Source organism: Fundulus heteroclitus, chromosome 2 (assembly GCF_011125445.2).
Source record: "Fundulus heteroclitus isolate FHET01 chromosome 2, MU-UCD_Fhet_4.1, whole genome shotgun sequence".
NCBI classification, from domain to species: Eukaryota; Metazoa; Chordata; class Actinopteri; order Cyprinodontiformes; family Fundulidae; genus Fundulus; species Fundulus heteroclitus.
The window spans coordinates 3,463,833-3,483,463 of record NC_046362.1 but is presented as its reverse complement, the minus strand read 5'-3'; the positions used below and the strand labels follow the sequence as shown (position 1 = coordinate 3,483,463).

General features: G+C 41.7%; 1 protein-coding gene across 1 annotated transcript; it reads right to left on the bottom strand.

Moving 5' to 3' along the window:
• Positions 1 to 1,096: 1,096 nt before the first annotated feature.
• LOC105927074 (high choriolytic enzyme 1) lies at positions 1,097 to 12,765 on the bottom strand. Its single transcript, XM_012863672.3, has 8 exons — positions 12,656 to 12,765; positions 12,272 to 12,317; positions 5,690 to 5,842; positions 5,328 to 5,445; positions 3,508 to 3,686; positions 3,247 to 3,328; positions 1,391 to 1,520; positions 1,097 to 1,164 (listed from the first exon to the last, which is right to left on the bottom strand). Exons 1-7 carry the CDS (start codon positions 12,719 to 12,721, stop codon positions 1,394 to 1,396), a joined length of 771 nt encoding a protein of 256 aa, XP_012719126.2. The 5' UTR covers positions 12,722 to 12,765; the 3' UTR covers positions 1,097 to 1,164; positions 1,391 to 1,393.
• Positions 12,766 to 19,631: the final 6,866 nt, after the last annotated feature.

The following is a 19,631-nucleotide window of genomic DNA, read 5'->3' as shown; positions in this document are numbered from 1 at the left end:
TCAGCTGGGGCCACTTTGCGGAATACGCTCTGTTACACTAGTCGTCAGTCTCTCTGTTGTAAATAAACATATTTGCTTTGTTAAGGGAGGCCTTATACCTATAAATCCTCACTTGATGCTCAACCTGTCGGGGTCTGGGAAACTTTGTCTCCTCTGGGTGTTGCAGTTTAGTATTCCTCCACTAGATGGTGGAAGCGAGCATGGTGGCTGGGTGGAGCGGCAGTGTTATACATCAAGCCTCATCAGGAGAGGAGTACTTTAGGAACCTGCTGCCAGCACTTTTTCACCTGAGTGTTAACATGTGTGGTATGACTCTAGCATCCCCAGCAGCCCTGACTCTTAGAAGAATCAGTTTACCTTGTGTGTTCCCACTTCCTAGGTTACGCCTGAGTAACTCTGGTACTGACCCCCACCCCAGTCCCAGACCAGATGACCCACGGCCCATCCACCCCGAGATGGGGCCAACTTGAAACGAATGGGCCAACCAACCACCTCACAAACCCTGAGGTGCTACCTCCCCACACCCTGCACTCTATACCTAAGCCCCCTCCCTCCCCCCTCCTTATTCCAGGAGAGAGCAAAAGCCAATCCCTGGTACCAAACGTCCACCCCCAGCTAAGAACCCGACCAGGAGGCCTGCTCCACCTGGAGGACAAGGACCGAATTCTACAAGCATTTTATATTGTGACTCAAGGGGGCACTGGTCTTTCTGTGCACCTTAAATTCTCTCAAACATCCAGTCTCTGATCGGGGTCTTTAGATGCACCCAGGTCCAGCACACATGAGTCAGTGAACTGAATTATTGAATTACATCCTCAGCAGATAATCAGACTCCTCAGAATCCTGTTGACAATCTTGTTGTTTGACTAAGATGTTTGGAAGCAGAGAGCAAGACACTGGTCCCTGAGGACTACAGTTTGAGACTCCTAGAGGGACTCTTTCATATCATAAATAGGCATTTGATGATAGGTGTATTAATATTGAATATGCAGTTTTGCACCTGGCTTTTAACTTACACTTTGTTACAAAAATACAATGTTAGACAGATGATTCATGAGGTGTGGCAAAAAATGAATATGGAAACGCACAAAGATCAGACCTGCTGCATGTTAAAGTTTATTGAAGATCTTGAGAAATGACCTCAGAGTAGACAGGATCTGTTACCTGTTGGAAAACAAGCAGAAAATTTAAAACAAAAGATGTAACTGATGAAAAATAAAATAAAATAAAAGATAAAAATAAAAGACTGAATCACAAATGTATCCACAAATACTTATCCAGTACCAGCTCATGTCATCCAACAGACTGGAGCAAAATGATGTTAATGCTCTTAAATGATGTTAAAGCCAATATAGATAATTATTTTCTGAAATATGTTTTTTTTTCTTACAGTTTAACATTTGTACAGCCTGTTCAGCCTGGCGATGTCATTACTGCTCATCTGGGTAGCCGTTCCGAAGGAAACGTTGGGGTCGGGAATGGGAACCATTGTGGGCTGATTGTTTGCAGAGAACGCATACCTGGCATAAACAAAAAAAAGTTAATCAGTTTTACTGTAAAAAGGAAACAAAGACACTTGAGCAACAGTTCAGGTTTTCTTGAATGTAATTTTTTTATTCTTTTGTTGGACATTTTTGAAGAAGCTCAGTACCAGACAGTTGCTCGCCGTACTGTTGTTTTTGTTTTTTTCAAAGTCTCCCCTTTATGCTTGTCAAGACTCGATGAAATCTGCTGGGTTTACTTAGATAGGAAACTATTTGACCAATCTGTATGATTTGATTGAATATGACTATGTAAAGTGCCTTGAGATGACATGTTTCATGAATTGCCGCTATATAAATAAAATTGAGTTGAATTGCATACGGCAACTCGAAATTCTAAGTGTTCCACAATTTGCCCATTAATGTTTGTTTTTTTTTTTCATTTAAAATCTTTGTTTCTTAATGATTTTTGTTCAAATATTTGGCACAAGATGCCACTTGTCTCAGAAAATCCCAGCCTGTTGAGGATGCCTCTTTTACAGTAGTGTTCATGATTTTACATACCCTGGCAGAATTGTAATTTTCCCCCCACAATTTAAATGATAATTAAAAACCTTTTCTTACACTCATAGTTAGCGGTTAGATAAACGAAAGCAAAGAAAAACTTACAATAAAAGCTGACATACAGGACTCTGTATAAAAATGATGTTGCTGTTTACATTTATGCAGCAAGTATTCCCTTGAAGAGTCACCGGACGAAAGACGTTTCTACACTGATGACACAGAGAAGCCTGCTAACTATGTGACCAACGACACAGGCTCATGTGTTTGGAAAAAAAGTAATTTGGAGCAACGAGACCAAAATGTAACTGCTGGCCACAACTAGAAACGCTGGAGCAACATGGGATGGACTTGGATGTTCCATCTTGACAATAATCCAAAATACAAAGCCACGTTGACCTGTCTTTGTCTGTAGCTGGAAATAGTGGAGGTTCTAGAGTGGCGATGTCAGTCTCCTGACCTCAACGTCATTTTGCCACTTTGGGAGAATCCGAAATGTACTCATGCAAAGCAGCATGGGAGTCTAGGGACCGTGGGGCTTCTTGCCAAGATTAAAGGGTCGCTTTACCATCAGAGAAAATTCACTTCCTTGTCTACAACTAGCTAACCCGGGAGAATTGTGTTAAGGGGAGCAAAGCACGGTACTAAGGATTAGATAATGTAAACTTTTGATCAGGGTCATTAATGGTTGCTGCTGTTGTCATGATTTAAAACCAGCAAACACAACTCTGTGATAACGAACAGCTTCACCCAACCACGGGCAACAAGTGACAGCAACGTTTTGTATTTTTCTGTTGTTTGAATAATAAGTGAAAAATCTGAAGTCCTGCCATGTAATCCTGTATGCAAACTTCTGAGCTGACGTGTTTATCCAGCACAGACACCCTCTCCAGAGAGCAAAGAATCTGGCTTTATGAACGTGGGCCTGTGCATATGGAACCCGTCCATTCTATGAGATTTTCCTACATTTCTGCTAACCTCTGTTCATAACACATAATTGTCAAGACTAAAAGGTATCAATATTTTTTTGTTTTCACTCCTTTTAGTGTTTTCGCTTTTGCTGTGTTTTCACTTTCTAAGGTTTGTCCATTACGTAAAGGAGCAACTTAACCACACAAAACAAATAAACAAACAAACCTGAAGTTAGTCGCAGGTTATCTACACCAATCTAAATCTTAAGTTAAAAAAAAGAGCCTCTCCAAACCTGTGGTACTGCATGACAGAGTTGTAGTCGTAGGGGGTGTTTAGGTTCAGGGTGTCGAGCTTGTCAAAGGCGTAGGCCAAACCTGGGAGAGAAAAGCTATTAGATCAGCTCACAGGAAGGGCTGTGTAGGAGTAAAGCTGGATACCGCTCATTCTGACAGTCTAAGCAACTAGTCAATAAATCTGCTCATCTGGAAATCATCCTCTGAACGTTGGTATCAGAACTGTGACGTGTGATTGAGCTAATAGCTCAGGCTCTGACCAGACTGGATGTTCTCCCACACGACTCGGATGTACTGATCCCTGTCGGAGCGGCACTGCTCGTGGTTGAAGCCCAGGGCGTGGAGCAGCTCGTGCTGCACAGTGCTGTGGTATATGCAGCCCGCTCGGTCCAGAGACAACGTCTGGCCGTAACCTAGGCGGCCGACGTAGGAGTAACAGCTGTGCGTCAAAAGAGAAACGCTTGTTAAAGCAAATGGTCACATTCACAGTTTCCCCTGTACATGTTATGTTAAAGTCTTCCTACAGCAGGAACTTGCTCACACTATGCTGTGTCACAACAACAAACTGTGTGTATTTTATTGGGATTTCAGGTGATAGTAGAGCATAAAGTGAGATGAGGCAAATTTATTTATATAGCACATTTCAGTACAAAGACAAGACAAAGTGTGATTAAAACATAGGAAAATAAAAACAGAATAAAAGCAACTTGGAATAAAATGTAGAAAATTTTAAATAAAATAAAACATGAGAAAATGGAAAGTAAAAGCAAATATTAATGATTTTAAAAACAGTTGGACTACAAAGTTGAACTAATGATGTTTCAGTAAAGCAGTTTAACTAGAACAGTCAAAGGCAATCCTAAACAAATGTGTTTTTAATCTTTATTTAAAGGAACTCAGGCTTTCAGCACTTTTACAGTTTTGGGAAGTTTGTTCCAGATAAACGGAGCATAGGAACTAAATGCTGCTTCTCCGTGTTTGGTTCTGGTTCTAGGTATGCAGAGTAGGCTGGAGCCAGAAGACCTGAGTGGTCTGGAGGGTTGATACACTGATAACAAGTCTGTGATGTATTTAGGTGCTAAGCCATTCAGGGATTTATAGACTAACAGAAGTATTTTAAAGTCTGTTCTCTGAGATATAGGGAGCCAGTGTAAGGACTTTAGAACTGGGGTGATGTGCTCTACTTTCTTAGTCTTAGTGAGGACGCGGGCAGCAGCGTTCTGGATCAGCTGCAGCTGTCTGATCCACTTTTTAGGCAGACCTGCGAAAACACCGTTGCAGTAATCAATTCGACTAAAAATAAATGCATGGATTAGTTTTTCCAGATCCTGCTGAGACATTAGTCCTTTAATCTTGTCAGTAGTGCACAGTTGTACAGAAGGAAACCTTCTTTACAACAAGAAAATACCTGCTATAGCCTTTGCAGTTGTGCTGTGTCCTCTCATGTGGATGCACATTTTTTCTGAATGGTTTACCGCATTTGTCTCCATGTAAACAAGGCTTAAGCTTCTGCTGGAAATTAAAGCCTTGGCAACTCTCTTTAGTCAAGAAAGCATTTGCGTTCTTTGGCAGTCTTTTGCCTACGTGGAACAGGAAAAGCCAAAGGACACCAAAGGGCCTGATGCTTGCTGTGCCATAGACTGGTGGCTATGCAGCCAAGTAACACTTGAACTCTGGCAAAACGTCTTCAAGACCCATGCTCTGATGTTTAAGATCTTTAAAAATCTCAGTAAAGCTCCTCTCATATAGGCTAACATTAACCGTTAGCAACTAACTAATGACCTCAGTACAGTTCCCCCATCCAGATGTGCATCTCCAACTCTGCATGGTGCAACAAGGCAGGTGCCACCCAGTGGCAGAGAGTTGCATCCCCTCTATAACGCCTGTGCGAAGTAATGGATAAATTATGAGTAAATGTTAACAAACATTGGACCCAGACTGAAGGTGACAAGTAAAGTAGATAATGGTAAAAAAAACAGGCTTAGTCTATGGATGACTGTACCCATTGGAATATTTTTGATCTGGATGAAAAAGTGCAGCAATGTGTAGATTAAAGCAACAAACCAGCACTGAGTGTTACCCGTTGTGTGACTGGATGCTCAGATAAGCACTCTGGCTGGTCCGTCTGATGAAGCGAATACAGGAGACTGCAGTGAAAGACTCCAGGCCCCGCTCAATGATGGAGAGCTCTCGAGAAGCTAAAGAAAGGCAAGAAACATACTTTTCACCAACGCCTTTACCATCATGTCAGATTACCTTCAAAGTGTTTGTTTATAAACTGCATTGATTTGGTGTAATGCCAGTGTTAGAATCAGAAATGATACCAACATAAAACCCTGACCGTCTGACATCACATGCATAGGTTTCAGTTAGTTTTATCAGCATAATCAGTCTGAATCAAACGTCCCCCTCTCTAAAATGGAAATTTGCGATGTGACATACTGTAGTGATTGGCGATGACGTAGGGCACGTAGACTTTTCCATCAGCAGATTTGGGCCACATGCAGCCACGGGAGGTGCACTGATCAGCATTCCTCTCGTTCTCGTTGTCATAGGCAATGTCATCTATTACAAGAGGCTCATCCTCCGTGTGTACTGTCAAAGAGCATGTAAGATTAGTCATTTCACCACATACAACGCCAGTAACCGGTTCACATACGTGAACATATGTTAATGTAGAAATATATGAATAATGTATCTGACGTGTTGTTTTTCTAGCATGAAACGATTGAAAAAAATAAAATAAAAAAACATTTATTAAAACACAGCAACAATTCAAATTGATAAACAAGATTTGGGTTCAGGAATTTGAAATTAATTGCATATTTTTGTCCAGTCCAAATATATGCATACACTCACATTGATATCTTGATAAATGCCCCTTAGAAATATGTAGAGAAACCAAATGTACCCTTAGGCAAGGTCCAGGAAGGATTCTGGCTGAATATTTGGCCACTCTACCTATCAGCTCTTCTGGTATGGTTAGGCTTTAATGTTCCCTTGTGTTGTCAGTTTTAAAAAGCAGTTTGTTTGGAGCCATTGTCCTGCTGGAACCTCCAACTGTGGTTAGGTTTGAACAATTGAGCCCAACTATCATGCTCATAAGAAATAAAAAGACTATTATACTCAGGATAAACCAAGGATCTATCTAGGAGCATGTCAATTACTATCTGTTGAAACACCAGTATTATTGATTATAACATTAACACGGACTGAAAGGGCACCCTTTGCTCCTCCAGGGAAACTGACATCCATTGCTGCTCCTATGAAGAAGCAAAATTTGTTCTGGAGAAACTCTCTGATCAGAGGAGAAAAACTTGGAGCCCTTTGGCCAAAAATTCATGAAGGTACGCTCAAAGGACTCAAAGGACAGCCTTGAAATACAGTTGCATTTTGAAAATTTGAACATTGTGTAAAAGTGTGTTTGCCAGTCATCTCAGAATGTGAAACTCATATATAGAATCATTACACATAGAGTGATCTATTCCAAGCCTTTATTTATTGTAATTTTGATAATTATGGCTCACAGATAATGAAAACCCCAAATTCAGTGTCTCAGAAAATTAGAATGCTGTAAAAAAGTGAGATATTAAAAACTCATGGTGTCACACCACAATAAGCTAATTAACTCTTAATGCCTGCAAAGGTTTCCTGAGCCTTTAAACGGTCTCACAGTTTGGGTCAGATAGCGACACAGTCATGGATAAGACTGCTGACTGGACAGATGTCCAGAAGACAGTCATCAACACCCTTCACAATGAGAGTAAGTCATTGCTGAAGAAGCTGGTTGTCCACAGAGTTCTGTGTCCAAGCATATTAACAGAAGTGTAAGGAAGAAATGTGGTAGGATAGGTGTACCAGCCGCGGGGAGAACCGCAGCCTTTAGAGGATTTTCAACCAAAAGCCAGGCTTCACAAGGCTTGGACTGAGGCTGGAGTCAGTGCCTCAAGGGCTACTACACAGAGCAGAACCCTACAAACTGGCTACAAGAGTAGCCCGTGTGTTTCTCCTTAGCCCTCACCTGGGCTAAGGAGAACAATTAGGGGACCGTTGGTCAGTGTTCTAATGTCCTGTTTTCAGATGAAAGGAAATTCTGCATTTTATTTAGAAGTCATGGTCCCAGAGTCTGGAGGACGTTGCTTGAAGTCCCGTGTGACATTTCCACAGACAGTGATGGTTTGGGGCGCCATGTCAGCTGCTGGTTCTGGGCCACTGGGTTTTCTGAAGTCCACAGTTAATGCAGCCATCTAGCAGGACATTCTAGAGCTCTTCATGGTTCCTTCTGCAGACAAACTATAAGGAGATGCTGGTTTTATTTTCTAGCAGGACTTGGCACCTGCCCACATTGCCAGAGGTAGGAAAAGCTTCAGTGACCATGGTGTTCCTGTTCTTGAATGGCCAGTAAACCCCTCTGAAGTGAACCCCACAGAAAACATCTGAGCTATTGTCAAGAGGAAGATTAGAGACACCAGATTCAACAAGGCAGATGACCTGAAGGCAGTTATGAAAGCAATCTGAGCTTCCATTAAACCTGCACAGCGCCACAGGGTGAGCGCCTCTATGCCACGGCGCTTTGATCCAGTAGGTTATGCAAGAGGAGACCCAACCAATTACTGAGTGCTTAACAATGGACATATTCCAGAAGCCTGACATTTGTGCTTGAAACATCCTTTTTGATGGTTCTGATGTGACATTCTAATTTTCTGAGAGTCACTCCTTTCATAATCCACCCTGATCAAACTGGTTTCATCAGAGGAAGACAGTCATCCACAAACACACACAGATTACTTAATTTAATAGATTATTCCTACAGTACAAATATTAAAACTAATATAATGTCTTTAGATGCAGATGCATTTGATAGAGTAAATTGGAATTTTTTATTCGCTACTCTACATAAATTTGGTTTTGGCAATTTTTTTTATAAATTTGCTAAAAATTTTATACAGTTTTCCTACAGCCTGTGTCAGGACAAATAATCAAACATCTTCCAGCTTTTGTCTCCAGAGGGGCACTAGGCAAGGATGCCCACTTTCCCTCTCACTTTTAAAATGCATGAATATAGAGCATAAGATTAGTCTTTATGCTGATGATGTATTACTCTATCTCCAGCACTCAAACTCTTCCCTCTCTCAAGTAATTAGATTACTAGAATCTTTCTCAAAGGTTTCAGATTACTCTATAAACTGGTCTAAATCTAGATTTACATTTGCAATCAGAAAATATTAAATATTTGGGTATTACTGTGTCGTCTAAACTAGCAGATTAAGTAAAGTTTAACCACATCCCCCTTTTTAAAAAGAGAGAAGAGGACCTTGAAAGATGGAAATCGCTTCCAATTTCACTTATGGGTAGGGTAGCTTCAATTAAAAATTTTAATTGAAGCTACCCTACCCATAAGTGAAATTGGGGATCATTGAAAATAAGTAATTAATTCTAAGTAAGACCATCATTTTAATTTAAAATGATGGTTTTACCATCTTAGAAATAATTACTTATTTTCAATGATCCCCAATAAACCATCATCTAACTGGTTCAAATCTTTAGACTTTTCTATCTCTAAATTTATTTGGAAAGATACCCCCCCCCCCTCCCCCGTATCAGTTTAAAGACACTACAGAAAACTAAAGACAGGGGGGACTAGATCTGCCTAATTTCCATAACTACTACTTAGCAAATAGACTACAATACATCTCTAAATGGATAAAACATAATCCTTTAGACGACCCCTGGATAGATATAGAACAGAAAATATGCAATAATATCACAATTTCAGATTTGCCGTTTATTAGCTCAAATATAAGATGGCATACATGCTTTAAAAATATTATTATTAGCTCCACTAAGACAGCATGGTGGGAGTTTCTTAAAATGACAAAGTCATCACTTGTTCCATGCAGTCGTACACCTATCTGGAATAACCCTGACATCCTACAAAATTATAATATGATAAACTTTACATACTGGAAGAATAAAGGTATTGAATACCTGGAACATTTACTTGACGGAACCTAGTTTATCACTTTTGCCAAATTAAATATGCAATATGACATTAGTAAAAATAAATTCTTTGAATATGAACAAATTAAATCTACAATTAGAAATAAATTTAAGCATATTAAAGGTGGCTTAAAAATCCCAACTAATATATTAGAGTTCCTAGATTTAACCCCCCCCCCCCCCCCAAAAAAAACAACAAACAAAAAAAAACTACTCTCTAAGTCATACAGGACACTGATTCAATATCTCTTCCTATTATGAAATGGGAAGAGGATTTATCAGTCAGCTTTCAACAAAACTTCTGGGCTCAGATATGTCTAAGAACTTTCAAATTGACTTGAAACACCAACTTACAACTAATACTGTAATGTTCTGTTGTGGTTCTGGTTATTTTTTCAGTTTAGGAATATTTCTGTTTCTTGTTTTGGATTTATGCTTAGCCTGTTTTTGTTATCTGGCCTTTATTGTTAGTTTTTATTTCACCCCGTGTCCGTTTAGTCTCGTTCCTTACCTTAGGTTTTTGTTTATCTATCTTATGCTCCCTTTATCACCTCCACCTGTTTTTGTTAATTAGCCCCGCCCTGCTCTCCTGTTCTGTTGCCTATTTAAGCCCGCCTTCGTTTTTGCTTAGTTGCCGGTATATCTCATCTCGTCCCTGTCCGCTACCTCGTGGTAAGAGCTTTGCAGCCTCTGTTTTTGTTATCTGTCTGTTGCCCTGAATGACCTGTCCTGTCTTTTGAGTCTGTCCCTGCCTTTGCCTTTTTGTCCCTGGAGGATCCGCCATCTGTGTCAATAAATACCCTTTTTTTTAGCATCAGCTCCGTGTTTGGCTTAACTTTGGATTCACCATAGCAAATCATTACAAATACAATACAAAATCCTTCACAGAGTACACTACACAGGACAAAGATTATTCAAGACGGGTTTTGCACAATCTAATATCTGTCCACACTGCATAGGCAATCATCCTTATAATTATATTCATGCGTTATGGTTATGCACACCAGTCCAGAGGTTCTGGGCACAGATATGTAAGGATTTATCAACTGAGTTGTAAAATGTCACCTTCCCCATCAGTTTGCTTGCTGGGTAACTTTTGAGGAAAGCCCTCTGGAAAAAAAATAGTTAGCATGGTTTTCACTGCATTATGTATCGCAACGAAAACTATCCTCATGAATTGGAAAAGTAAGGAAAATCTCAGTATCAATCAGTATAGAGATCTTTTGTTGGATCATATTAGTCTTGAGACAGCATCTGCATCCACATCTGATTGATCTCTTTGGGCTCCTTTGATCAGCACCATCACTTAGTGGAATGGGGGGCGGTGGGTTGCGTCCTGCAGGGTGCAGTGGCTGGATAGGGGGTCCCTGGGGCTCTGGGGGGAACTCGGAGTGTGGCGCCTGGTGGTTCTGACCCCGGGGTCTGTTGCACCCATCTGGGAGGGGCTTGGGAGTCCTACGGGTGGCCTACAGTGGCCGCTTGCGGTGCTCTTGGGGAGCGGTGACGGACGTGGGTTACTGACCTGGTAGCTGTGCTGCCGCTGGGTGGGTCCGGGATGGGTCCGGGGGTCGGGGGTCCCTGGGGTGTGCCGCCCGGGGGTTCGGGTGCCACCCGGGGGTTCGGGTTCCGGGGGGTATGCTTCTTGGGATCTGGGCTGGTGCGCGCAAGGGTGTCTAACACTGCACGGGGCCTCTGGTGCAGCCAGGAGGCTTAGTGGGTGGGCTGGGGGGGGGAGGTGTTGGTACTGGTGGGTGATTGGCTCGCGGGCCCTGCCGCCTCTCCCTGGCCCCCGGGCTATGGTGGTGCCACTGGCGGGGCCCCCTTCTCCGGGTGGGCTTTCAGGGAGCGGGGGTGCCTATTGGAGTCAGTAGGGGAGCTGGCTCCCTGGGACTGCTGTAGGCTCCCCAGTCCTTTTCTCCCCATCCCCGGACTCCTCCCTCTGCCTGCTCCATCACGCTGCCACACATGTAGGACCTTGGGGAGGGGGGCATTACTGGAGGTTGCCACTGATGACATCCCTCACCCCAAATCATGCATTTTAGACACTTTCACTCCAAACATTTTCACAACGCACATTCATGTAGGCCATGGTATGGGGGGGTGGGGGTGAAGACATCTGGGGGGGGTGGCTTATGTTGTGTGAGCCTCGCCTCGGATGGCTCCCTTCACCCCCTCTCGCATTTAGACATTGAGGGTTCGGCCGGGGGGCCATGAAGGATAGACGTGTTAGAAAATAGATGGATGGATCTCTGTGTAATGGATCTCTATAAAATACCCATTTCATTTTCTGAGATGATATAAAACATTGCACTTTTACGCAATGTACAATTCTTTTGAGATGTGCCTGTGTAAGAACACTAAAGCAAGCATAGTGGTTGTACCATCATACTGAGGGCCGGTGTTTCTGTCAGTGTGGTTGGTGCAAAGCGTGAATGGAAACAGAGGGCAACTACTAAATTGTTCAACTTCACCTTAAATCAACGGCTAGATGGTTGCAGCTTCATATCAGAACTGGCTTTGGACGGGATAAACTTTGGACTGATTAGAGCAGGGCAACAATAAGCTTCTGGAATGAACCAGACCTAAAAAGCTTAGTCTATGGCAGAAGATCGAACATTTTCAATAATGTCTACCAGTTCTGCCAAGAGAAGCGGTCAAATATCCAGCTACAATCGGTCATGGCTACAAAAACATGGCTTCTCTCCAGATGGTAAGGACCTTAATCCAAATCTTTCTGTGTATTTACAACAAATTCAAACTTATCCAACCATTTCTTGGTTTTCAGTTGCTGTATGAGCATTGGGTTTTACAAAAAAAGATACTGTAGGGATACCTTATCTAAAGATAGATGATAGACATAAAAGAAGGGAATAAAACATGACAAGACATAAACACCTAGATTTTAACAGTAAAAAACTGAGTAGTTAGACAGGAGTAAAAGAGCAGGAGGGGAGAGACCAACAATCCAGACCTGTCTTATCCTTTCTAACTCTGTGTTAGGTTTGATTGTTTTAAGATTCTTACCAACATCCTTGTTGGCCTTCCACAGGAGCTCGGAGACAGACAGCTCCTAGGGACAGAGAGCTCCAGTCAATTCCTGCTCACCTCTAAAATTCTTTCATAGATGACATGATAGATTTACATTACTTATTGCTACTGCTTCAGAGCAAGTACAGGTGTGCTGTTTACAAAAAAAACACTGTCTGAACTCGGATAGCGTTTTTAGTTACAGAATAAATCAGAAATATCCCTTATTGTCCTTCAGTGGGGAAATTCAGATGTATAAGCCGCAAAAATTGCAACAGTAAGAAATACAAAGACAAAACAAAAAGAATAAGAAACTGTACGATAAGAGCAAATTTGCAACATTCTAAAATAATCACTTCCACCCAGACGGCACATCCTCACCTTCTCCTCCTCTGCCCAGCAGGATGTGAAGGCCACCAGGAGGACGACGACTTTTAACAAAACCATGTTACCAGCTTGCAGAGGACAGCACTGACGCCTGGATCCCCCTGGAACTCCCATTTATACCCCATAGTATGTTTACACACTTGTGAAAATACGCTTGTGTGCTTGGTGATAACGGGCAGATTGCCTTGAAAACAGCCTGTCTGCTCCCACGATGAGCACACTCAGAGGAAAGCGCCCGAAGGAGTAAAAGTCCTTCTGGGAGAGTTGGCACAGGGCGCACCTGGGTGTTTTATCTGAGGGGCGGGGGGTGGCTTGCATTTCTTTTACAACATTTTTAACATAATTTTAGCTGGTTAGGGTAATCCCGTATTCATGAATAACAGAACAAGCTTCTTCTGATTTTCAGTTTCTTTGAGGCCTTCTGTGCCACTTGTCTTTTCGTCTGATCTCGACTTTCTTCCAAGGACTATAACACGTACAAAATCATTTGCATAAACCTCGTGTTTGAGTGAGACAAACATTGACCATAAAAGAAAAATGAAGGTGTTTCAAGATTACGTCCATTTCTGTTAATAGTATATTTCCGTGACCGTTGGCTGATTTTTATATCACTCAACACAGAGTCTCAAAAGGCAGTGCTGTGTGCGTGGATGCATTTAGAATGCTTTGCAAAAGTATTTAAACCCCCGTGAATGTGTTCTAATTATTTCATATCAAACTTCAATGTATTTCATTGGGATTTTATGGGCGAAGTCAGCACAAATAAACACGTACATCGGTAAATTCAAGGTAAAGGAGTCCCCCCGTTTTTAAAACAAAAATGTTTTAAAAACGGTGTGTGACCTGCGTAGATATTCAGCCCATTCTATATCCAATACCATAAAATAAAATAATCTGCAATCCTAGGGAGCAATAAGCCGAGATGCAGCCAGGAAGCTAATGGTTACGCTGGAGAAACTCCCAAAGTTCAGGTGAGAGATTCTGAGGACATGTCAACTATTAGTTGTTCCCTCCACATCTCTTGGCTGGATAGATTATCTTTATTTAGAGCTTTTAAAAAAAAAAAAACAACAACAACAAAAAAACAAAACAAACTATCCAACATCAGCATTCACACAAAAATGAAAAAAAAAAAAAAAAACTTTCTAAAAAAAACCCCTCATACATCAAAGTAAATATTTTACCAATACAATAGAAGTCACAAATCTAATTATGTCATGTTCATATTGAACATTAATTACAACAATAATAGTAATAATACACTTTATTTAAAGGCACCTTTCAGAACACTCAAGGACATTGTACAAATGAAGCAGCATAATAACAGTGTCATCAAAGGTATCTTCTCTCATGTTTGTACATCACTTCATTGTACTTTGAATAATTATAACAGTTTTAGTATCCAGATGCATTTCAATAATCCAGATAAAACAAAACAAATGAGTGGGTGAAAAAGTTGAGTCGGTCCTCTGGACAGGTTCTTTGTTGACAAGTTTCATCTCTTCTCAGTCTGAGGATGAGCAGGTAGTCTCAGTCTTATAAGCAGCACCTCTCCATAGTGGATCAACAGTGCTGGTATTGCAACCATGACTCAGCTCTCTGGGAACAGCAAGCCGTTGGTAGGCTGGTAGTCCTCTCTTGCACTTGAGCAACTGGTTTTGATTATCACAGTTAAATTCCGGACCAAGCCTGGAGGAAAGTCAGTGAGGACTGAGGAGGCTGGAGTGGCAGTTAAGTGAAAGCGTCACTGGATAGTGCCGTCGTACTGCTGTATTTCTGGCTTGTTGTCTGCTGTGCAATTACTACCATGTACTGTGCGAACAGCCGTCGATTACATCAGGCGAGCGTAAGCAAGCAAAAGTGGCAAAATTGTTGCGGTAATGTGAACGCACCTTCAGGTTGATGGGAAGTTAACAATAAAACACATGTATTTGTTTCCTATCTTGCCATGTATGTTATTGTCATGGGGCAGTTTTGGCCTGCCAGTCTCAGGAACTTTCTAGCACCTTCCTCCTCCTGCCCTGCTCTGTCTCCACTCCAATAATCATCCACACCAAGAACTCTCTCAGCTGCACTGTTGGATCTCCTGCTACCTCAGAGCTCCAAGTACCGCTGTGCAATCTACTGCAGTCCTTGTGTTCTAAGGACTCTCTCTCTGCTGCTCTCCTGGTCGTTCTGCAGTCCCACATCCAAGGAACTCTCTCGCTGCAGCTCTGGTTCAACAGCAGACCCTGCACCTCTAAAGAACTCTCCCATGACCCAGCATGGATTCCCCTCCAGCGCTCTCCTACCAGCCTTGGGTTCCGCCCCAAGGTTCACTCTCGGTCCTCCAGCTTCCTTCCATCAGCCTGCTCCTGCACTCATCAGCTCCAGTCCAGTAACAGACTCTGGATTTCTACCTCCACAACTCATTATTTGCAACAAACTCTCAAAACAAGCTCTCTCTCTCTCTGTGTGTGTGTGTGTGTGTGTGTGTGTGCTTTGTCCGTGTTCATCAAGACAAATCATGACAGTTATTATATAAAAAAACCTCAAAGGATTTTTTTTTATCAAGTCTTGTCACATAAATAAAGGTTGTGCTACTTTTGATGAACTTTCATTTAAAATAGTGAATGGATAAATAGATCCAGTGTTCTCCTGCATCAGGGTATGTTACTATTGCTTTGGCATTAAAGTCTATTATATATAGAAAAGTAAGGATCAACTGACCCTCTGGGAATAAACATTAATTGCTTTATAGGTTCCCCCAAGTGGCCTGATCATTTCCCAAATTCATCAGAAAGTAAATCATGCTACAGGTTTCAGATCACTAACGTTCCAGATGACTCTTCAACAATACGGATAGTGTGGTAGAAGATTAGGGAGGTTTTGGTGCTGCAGAAACCATATTTTTCCCTAATATCCAAATGAATGCAAAAAACACATCCACTAACCGAGCTTATTTTGAGATGAAATGATGTATGGAACGATGCCAAATTAATAGTAAAACAATGCTGTGAGGGATGTTTTCTGATGGCACTTTGTCTTCCTATGCCACTGATAAGCAGATATTTAGTTCTGTGATAGGGGTACAAGGATGGATCAGTACAATTCAGTTCTGTTTATATTTACATAGAATCAATTCACAACAAATGTTGCCTCAAGACAACTTGCAAAAAAATTAAATAAAAATATAAACTGAAATTCATAATCAATTTAATCAAATCATACAGATTAAAAGTCAATTAAATAGCTTTCAATTTGATGCTGTTCTGTCTATTATTGATACCGATTAAAAGGTTTATAAGGAAACCCAACAGATTGCGTTGAATCATTGACTTGCAGCATTCACTCCTCCTGGATGTACATGTAGCGGCAGCGGGCACTGGCTTGAATTGTCGCTGACTTTGTGGCAATCCCTCAGACCGAGCATGCATTTAGTGACTGTGGAGAGGAAAACCCTACAACAGGAAGAAAACTTCAGCAGAACCAGGCTCAGTGTGAACGGTCATCTGCCACGACTCACTGGGGGTGTGAGAAGACAGAGCAGAGACACAATAAGAAGACAGAAGCACTGACCCAGGAGTACTTTGTGAAGGAAGAAAGTAGTTAATGGCAGTACTAGCTCCTTCATCCAGGACAGACATCCTAAGGATGAAAGAGAGCCCAGGACAAGGACCAACAAGGATGACATATTTCGCTGTAATTCCCACATCATCATTGACAGCAGGTTTTCATGAAAGGCTAATTACAGCAATCTATAAAGTATGCATTTGTTTGCCAAGGATAACTCATATCTTAGTTGATGGGGTGCTAATTCAAGGAAACACGTCCTTAAATAATTTGGTCAGGACTGGGTTTAGCACGAAAGTTGATAGTTTAGATAAAGCTAATATATGAGAATTAAAATAAGATTAACTGGATCCAAACAATCCAAAACTTTTAACTTTTTCCCTTTTTTTTCCCTGAGATGCCAAATTTTGGCTTTTCATTTTCTGTCAACCATAACCATCAAAATTACAAGAAGCAAAGGCTTGAAATATTCAGCTGTTCACTAAGCATCCTAAGCCTTAAGGGAGCTCCTAAAGTGAAAAATGTTAGTAGCGAGAAGGACTTTTAGTGAGCCTAAGAGTGTCTTTAGCGGAGAAGATGGTGGAAACAAGCACGTCCCGATGCATCGCCATAATCCTGGTAGAAAGAAAAACGTTGAGTAGGTGTTCTGGACGGGTTCTTTGATGAAATGTTTCGTTTCTTCTCCAAAATACTTCTTCAGTCTGAGGATGTGCAGGTAAACTCAGTCTTCTAGGCAGACCCAGCTCCCTGGGAGCAATAAGGAGCCATCAGATGGTCCTCTTTTTCATGTGAGCAAAGTTTGGCTTTTAACCGTTAAACTTTTGAGCAACTATGCAAAGTTGTTTTTTTTTGACTAGGCTAAATGAGCACATAACCTTCTTTAAAGGTGGCATGACATCACTGTATAAACCATTTAATGTAGTTGATAATGCTGCATATGTAAATTCTCCAAAGAATTTATAAAAAAAAAAAAAAAACATTAGCTTGTTTTGTCAGGCCAAATGTCCCTCCACAGTAAAAGGGTTGGTTGCAGTAATGATATGCAGCTTTACCTTGTTGACTTCACTCTGATTGGCTACAACCATATTTAGAAAATCAGTCAGTCAACCCCCCCCAATCCATCCACCCACACCTCCCTTCCCGGCAAAACACGACTCCGCTACAAATCAATATGGTCTTATGGCTCATGGAAGTGTTGCGTTGCAGAATGTTGGACAGGTGAGGCCAAGCTGACCAAAGGCTTTAATATGGCGGCGCGGTTCATCACAGTGGGATTGAAATAAAAAGCCACATAGACCTCAGCGCAAGCGCGCTGCAGCAGCGATCCAGTTCTTCATGGCCGGTGACTGCTTGCGGTGACTGCGGAGGATCACGGTGGAGAGCTGGCTCTCCCGGGCAGCGGCAGGACCGCTGACTGCGCTTTAGCTTCACTTAGTCAACCAGATTTTTCAGTCACAAACACACATTTCAAACAGCAGTTAAAGATTAAATTAATTTACAGGTAATGACTGCGTTGTGGTCACCACTTTCTGTGATGGTACAGAATTTTTTTTAATTTTTTTTTAAATCAGTTTGTTTGAAAACCATGACGAATTCCTCCCAGGAAACAGTCTTCAGTAAAGTCTCCAGAAATTAACTTCAGCCACACTTTTGTGATTCTCTCGTCCTTCGGGAGTGAGTGGAAACTTCATGCATTTGTGACCACCCTCGGACATTTCAGCTCCCCTTTTTAGTAACCGCTGTGAAGTTAGTTTGAGGCTGAATATGGGATATTTGTGCTCCACTGTTCTGTGGTGACTGCCTCCTGTTTGAGCCGAAACAGGGAGGCTGATCCGAGGCTGCTGTCTTCTCGCTTCCTCCTCTCAAGCCAGACGGTGCATCAGCTTGGGGGGGGGAGGAGGGGAGGTGGAAGTGCTGTTTGCTTGATGGAGTGCTCTGATTGGAGAATATGAATTAGGTAGAAAGACAACCTGTTTTCTGATCTGAGCGTTTTTCAGCAAATTAACAAAGCTGACCGCCCCTGAGCAGGTCCTTTGGTATTGAATTTAGACATTAACACGGTCTCACTAATGCACAGCAGATCATATTATACCCCCAAAACTTCAGAAAATTCAATTTGCTGTCATGGCCCCTTTAACAATCATACAGTTATGTGTAGATAAACATTACTATCGCCAAAAGTTTAATTTATTTAGTTTGTGGCCGTACGGGTTAGAGGTGTGCCTTTAACATAATTTTATTGAGGATGAATAAATAAAAGGAAAAATATTGAACAACCATGAATAGAAAGTGGAGGAACGTACAAAAAATATAGTTCAGAGGTATTTTTTATATTAGACTGTAAAATGCTCTCAACATTTTAGAAGAATTGGAAAAAGAGGAGGGGGGTTGCTTGCGTGATGCCATCTCCTCTGGCTTTTTTTTTGCACAGAGTGCTTCTCACTTTCCAGGCTGGTGGGTTAAAGCAGAGAAAAAGATGCATTCATCTACAGCAATGCATTCAAAGTCTGCTCTTCACACCGTGATCCTGGAATCCAGTTAGTTCAACATCCTTCTCCCAGAGCTGTGGACACAGATGCTGCTCCTCCCTCTAGTTCGCCTTTTCTCTCCATTTCATGTCAAATACAACCACTTTATACAAGCAGGCGACCCCAGTAAAATCAACTAGTATGGAGAGCAAACATAAGCAAACCAAAACGAGGATGTAAACAAGGTGCTCTCAAACATTTTGATGCTGTGTGACAATTATCTAATTTTGCGACATTTTATCATTGAGACATTTCTTAAACCAGTCCAATCGGTCAATTTCTTTCTTTTTATTCCTAGGAGCACATTTGTGTTTTTTGTTTTATTTCTTGTACTACCAACCAATCACAGCTCTCAGAACACAGCTTTACACCTAGCAACAGGGTCAACCACAGCTCCACATTTTTGACGTCTCCTTACTCAGAGTTGCACTGATCTTTATCTGAATCAGATGCTGAGGCGTGACCTGGAAAGGCTAGTACTTGCAGGAAGCTTTTAGAATGAGCCGAAGGTGAAGGATGGAGCAGGTGACCATCCTCTGATGTCAGAGGCTGGTAGTAGGCTACCAGAAGAGTCTCACTGCAATTAGCAAGACTAGCTATTAGGAGGTGGGCTACCCCATCTTTTTCCCCACAACACACATTGCTGTTAAAACATACAACAAAATCAGATAATTTTTTTTTGAAGAACTGAATATTAAGTGGCTGTTGTGACGTTTTCACATAACTAAATGAGGAAAGTCTGTTTGTACAAACTGCAAAAACACAGCTGCTCCACCTCTTCCTCGTGTGTTTGTCACCATGTGGTATGGTTAGTGGGGGGTTTATGCTGGAGATTTTGATAAGAGTGCAGGGAAATGATACAAACGGCCAGCATGAGCAACAAAAGCAGA

Excerpts from the sequence above, each read along its gene's own strand:
- LOC105927074 (XM_012863672.3), bottom strand. The coding sequence starts at position 12,721 with ATGGTTTTGTTAAAAGTCGTCGTCCTCCTGGTGGCCTTCACATCCTGC. Across the intron at positions 5,843-12,271 it reads GAAGGCCAACAAGGATGTTG|TACACACGGAGGATGAGCCT; the intron begins GTAAGAATCTTA and ends GCTCTTTGACAG. Across the intron at positions 1,521-3,246 it reads TCTGTCATGCAGTACCACAG|GTATGCGTTCTCTGCAAACA; the intron begins GTTTGGAGAGGC and ends TGTTTATGCCAG.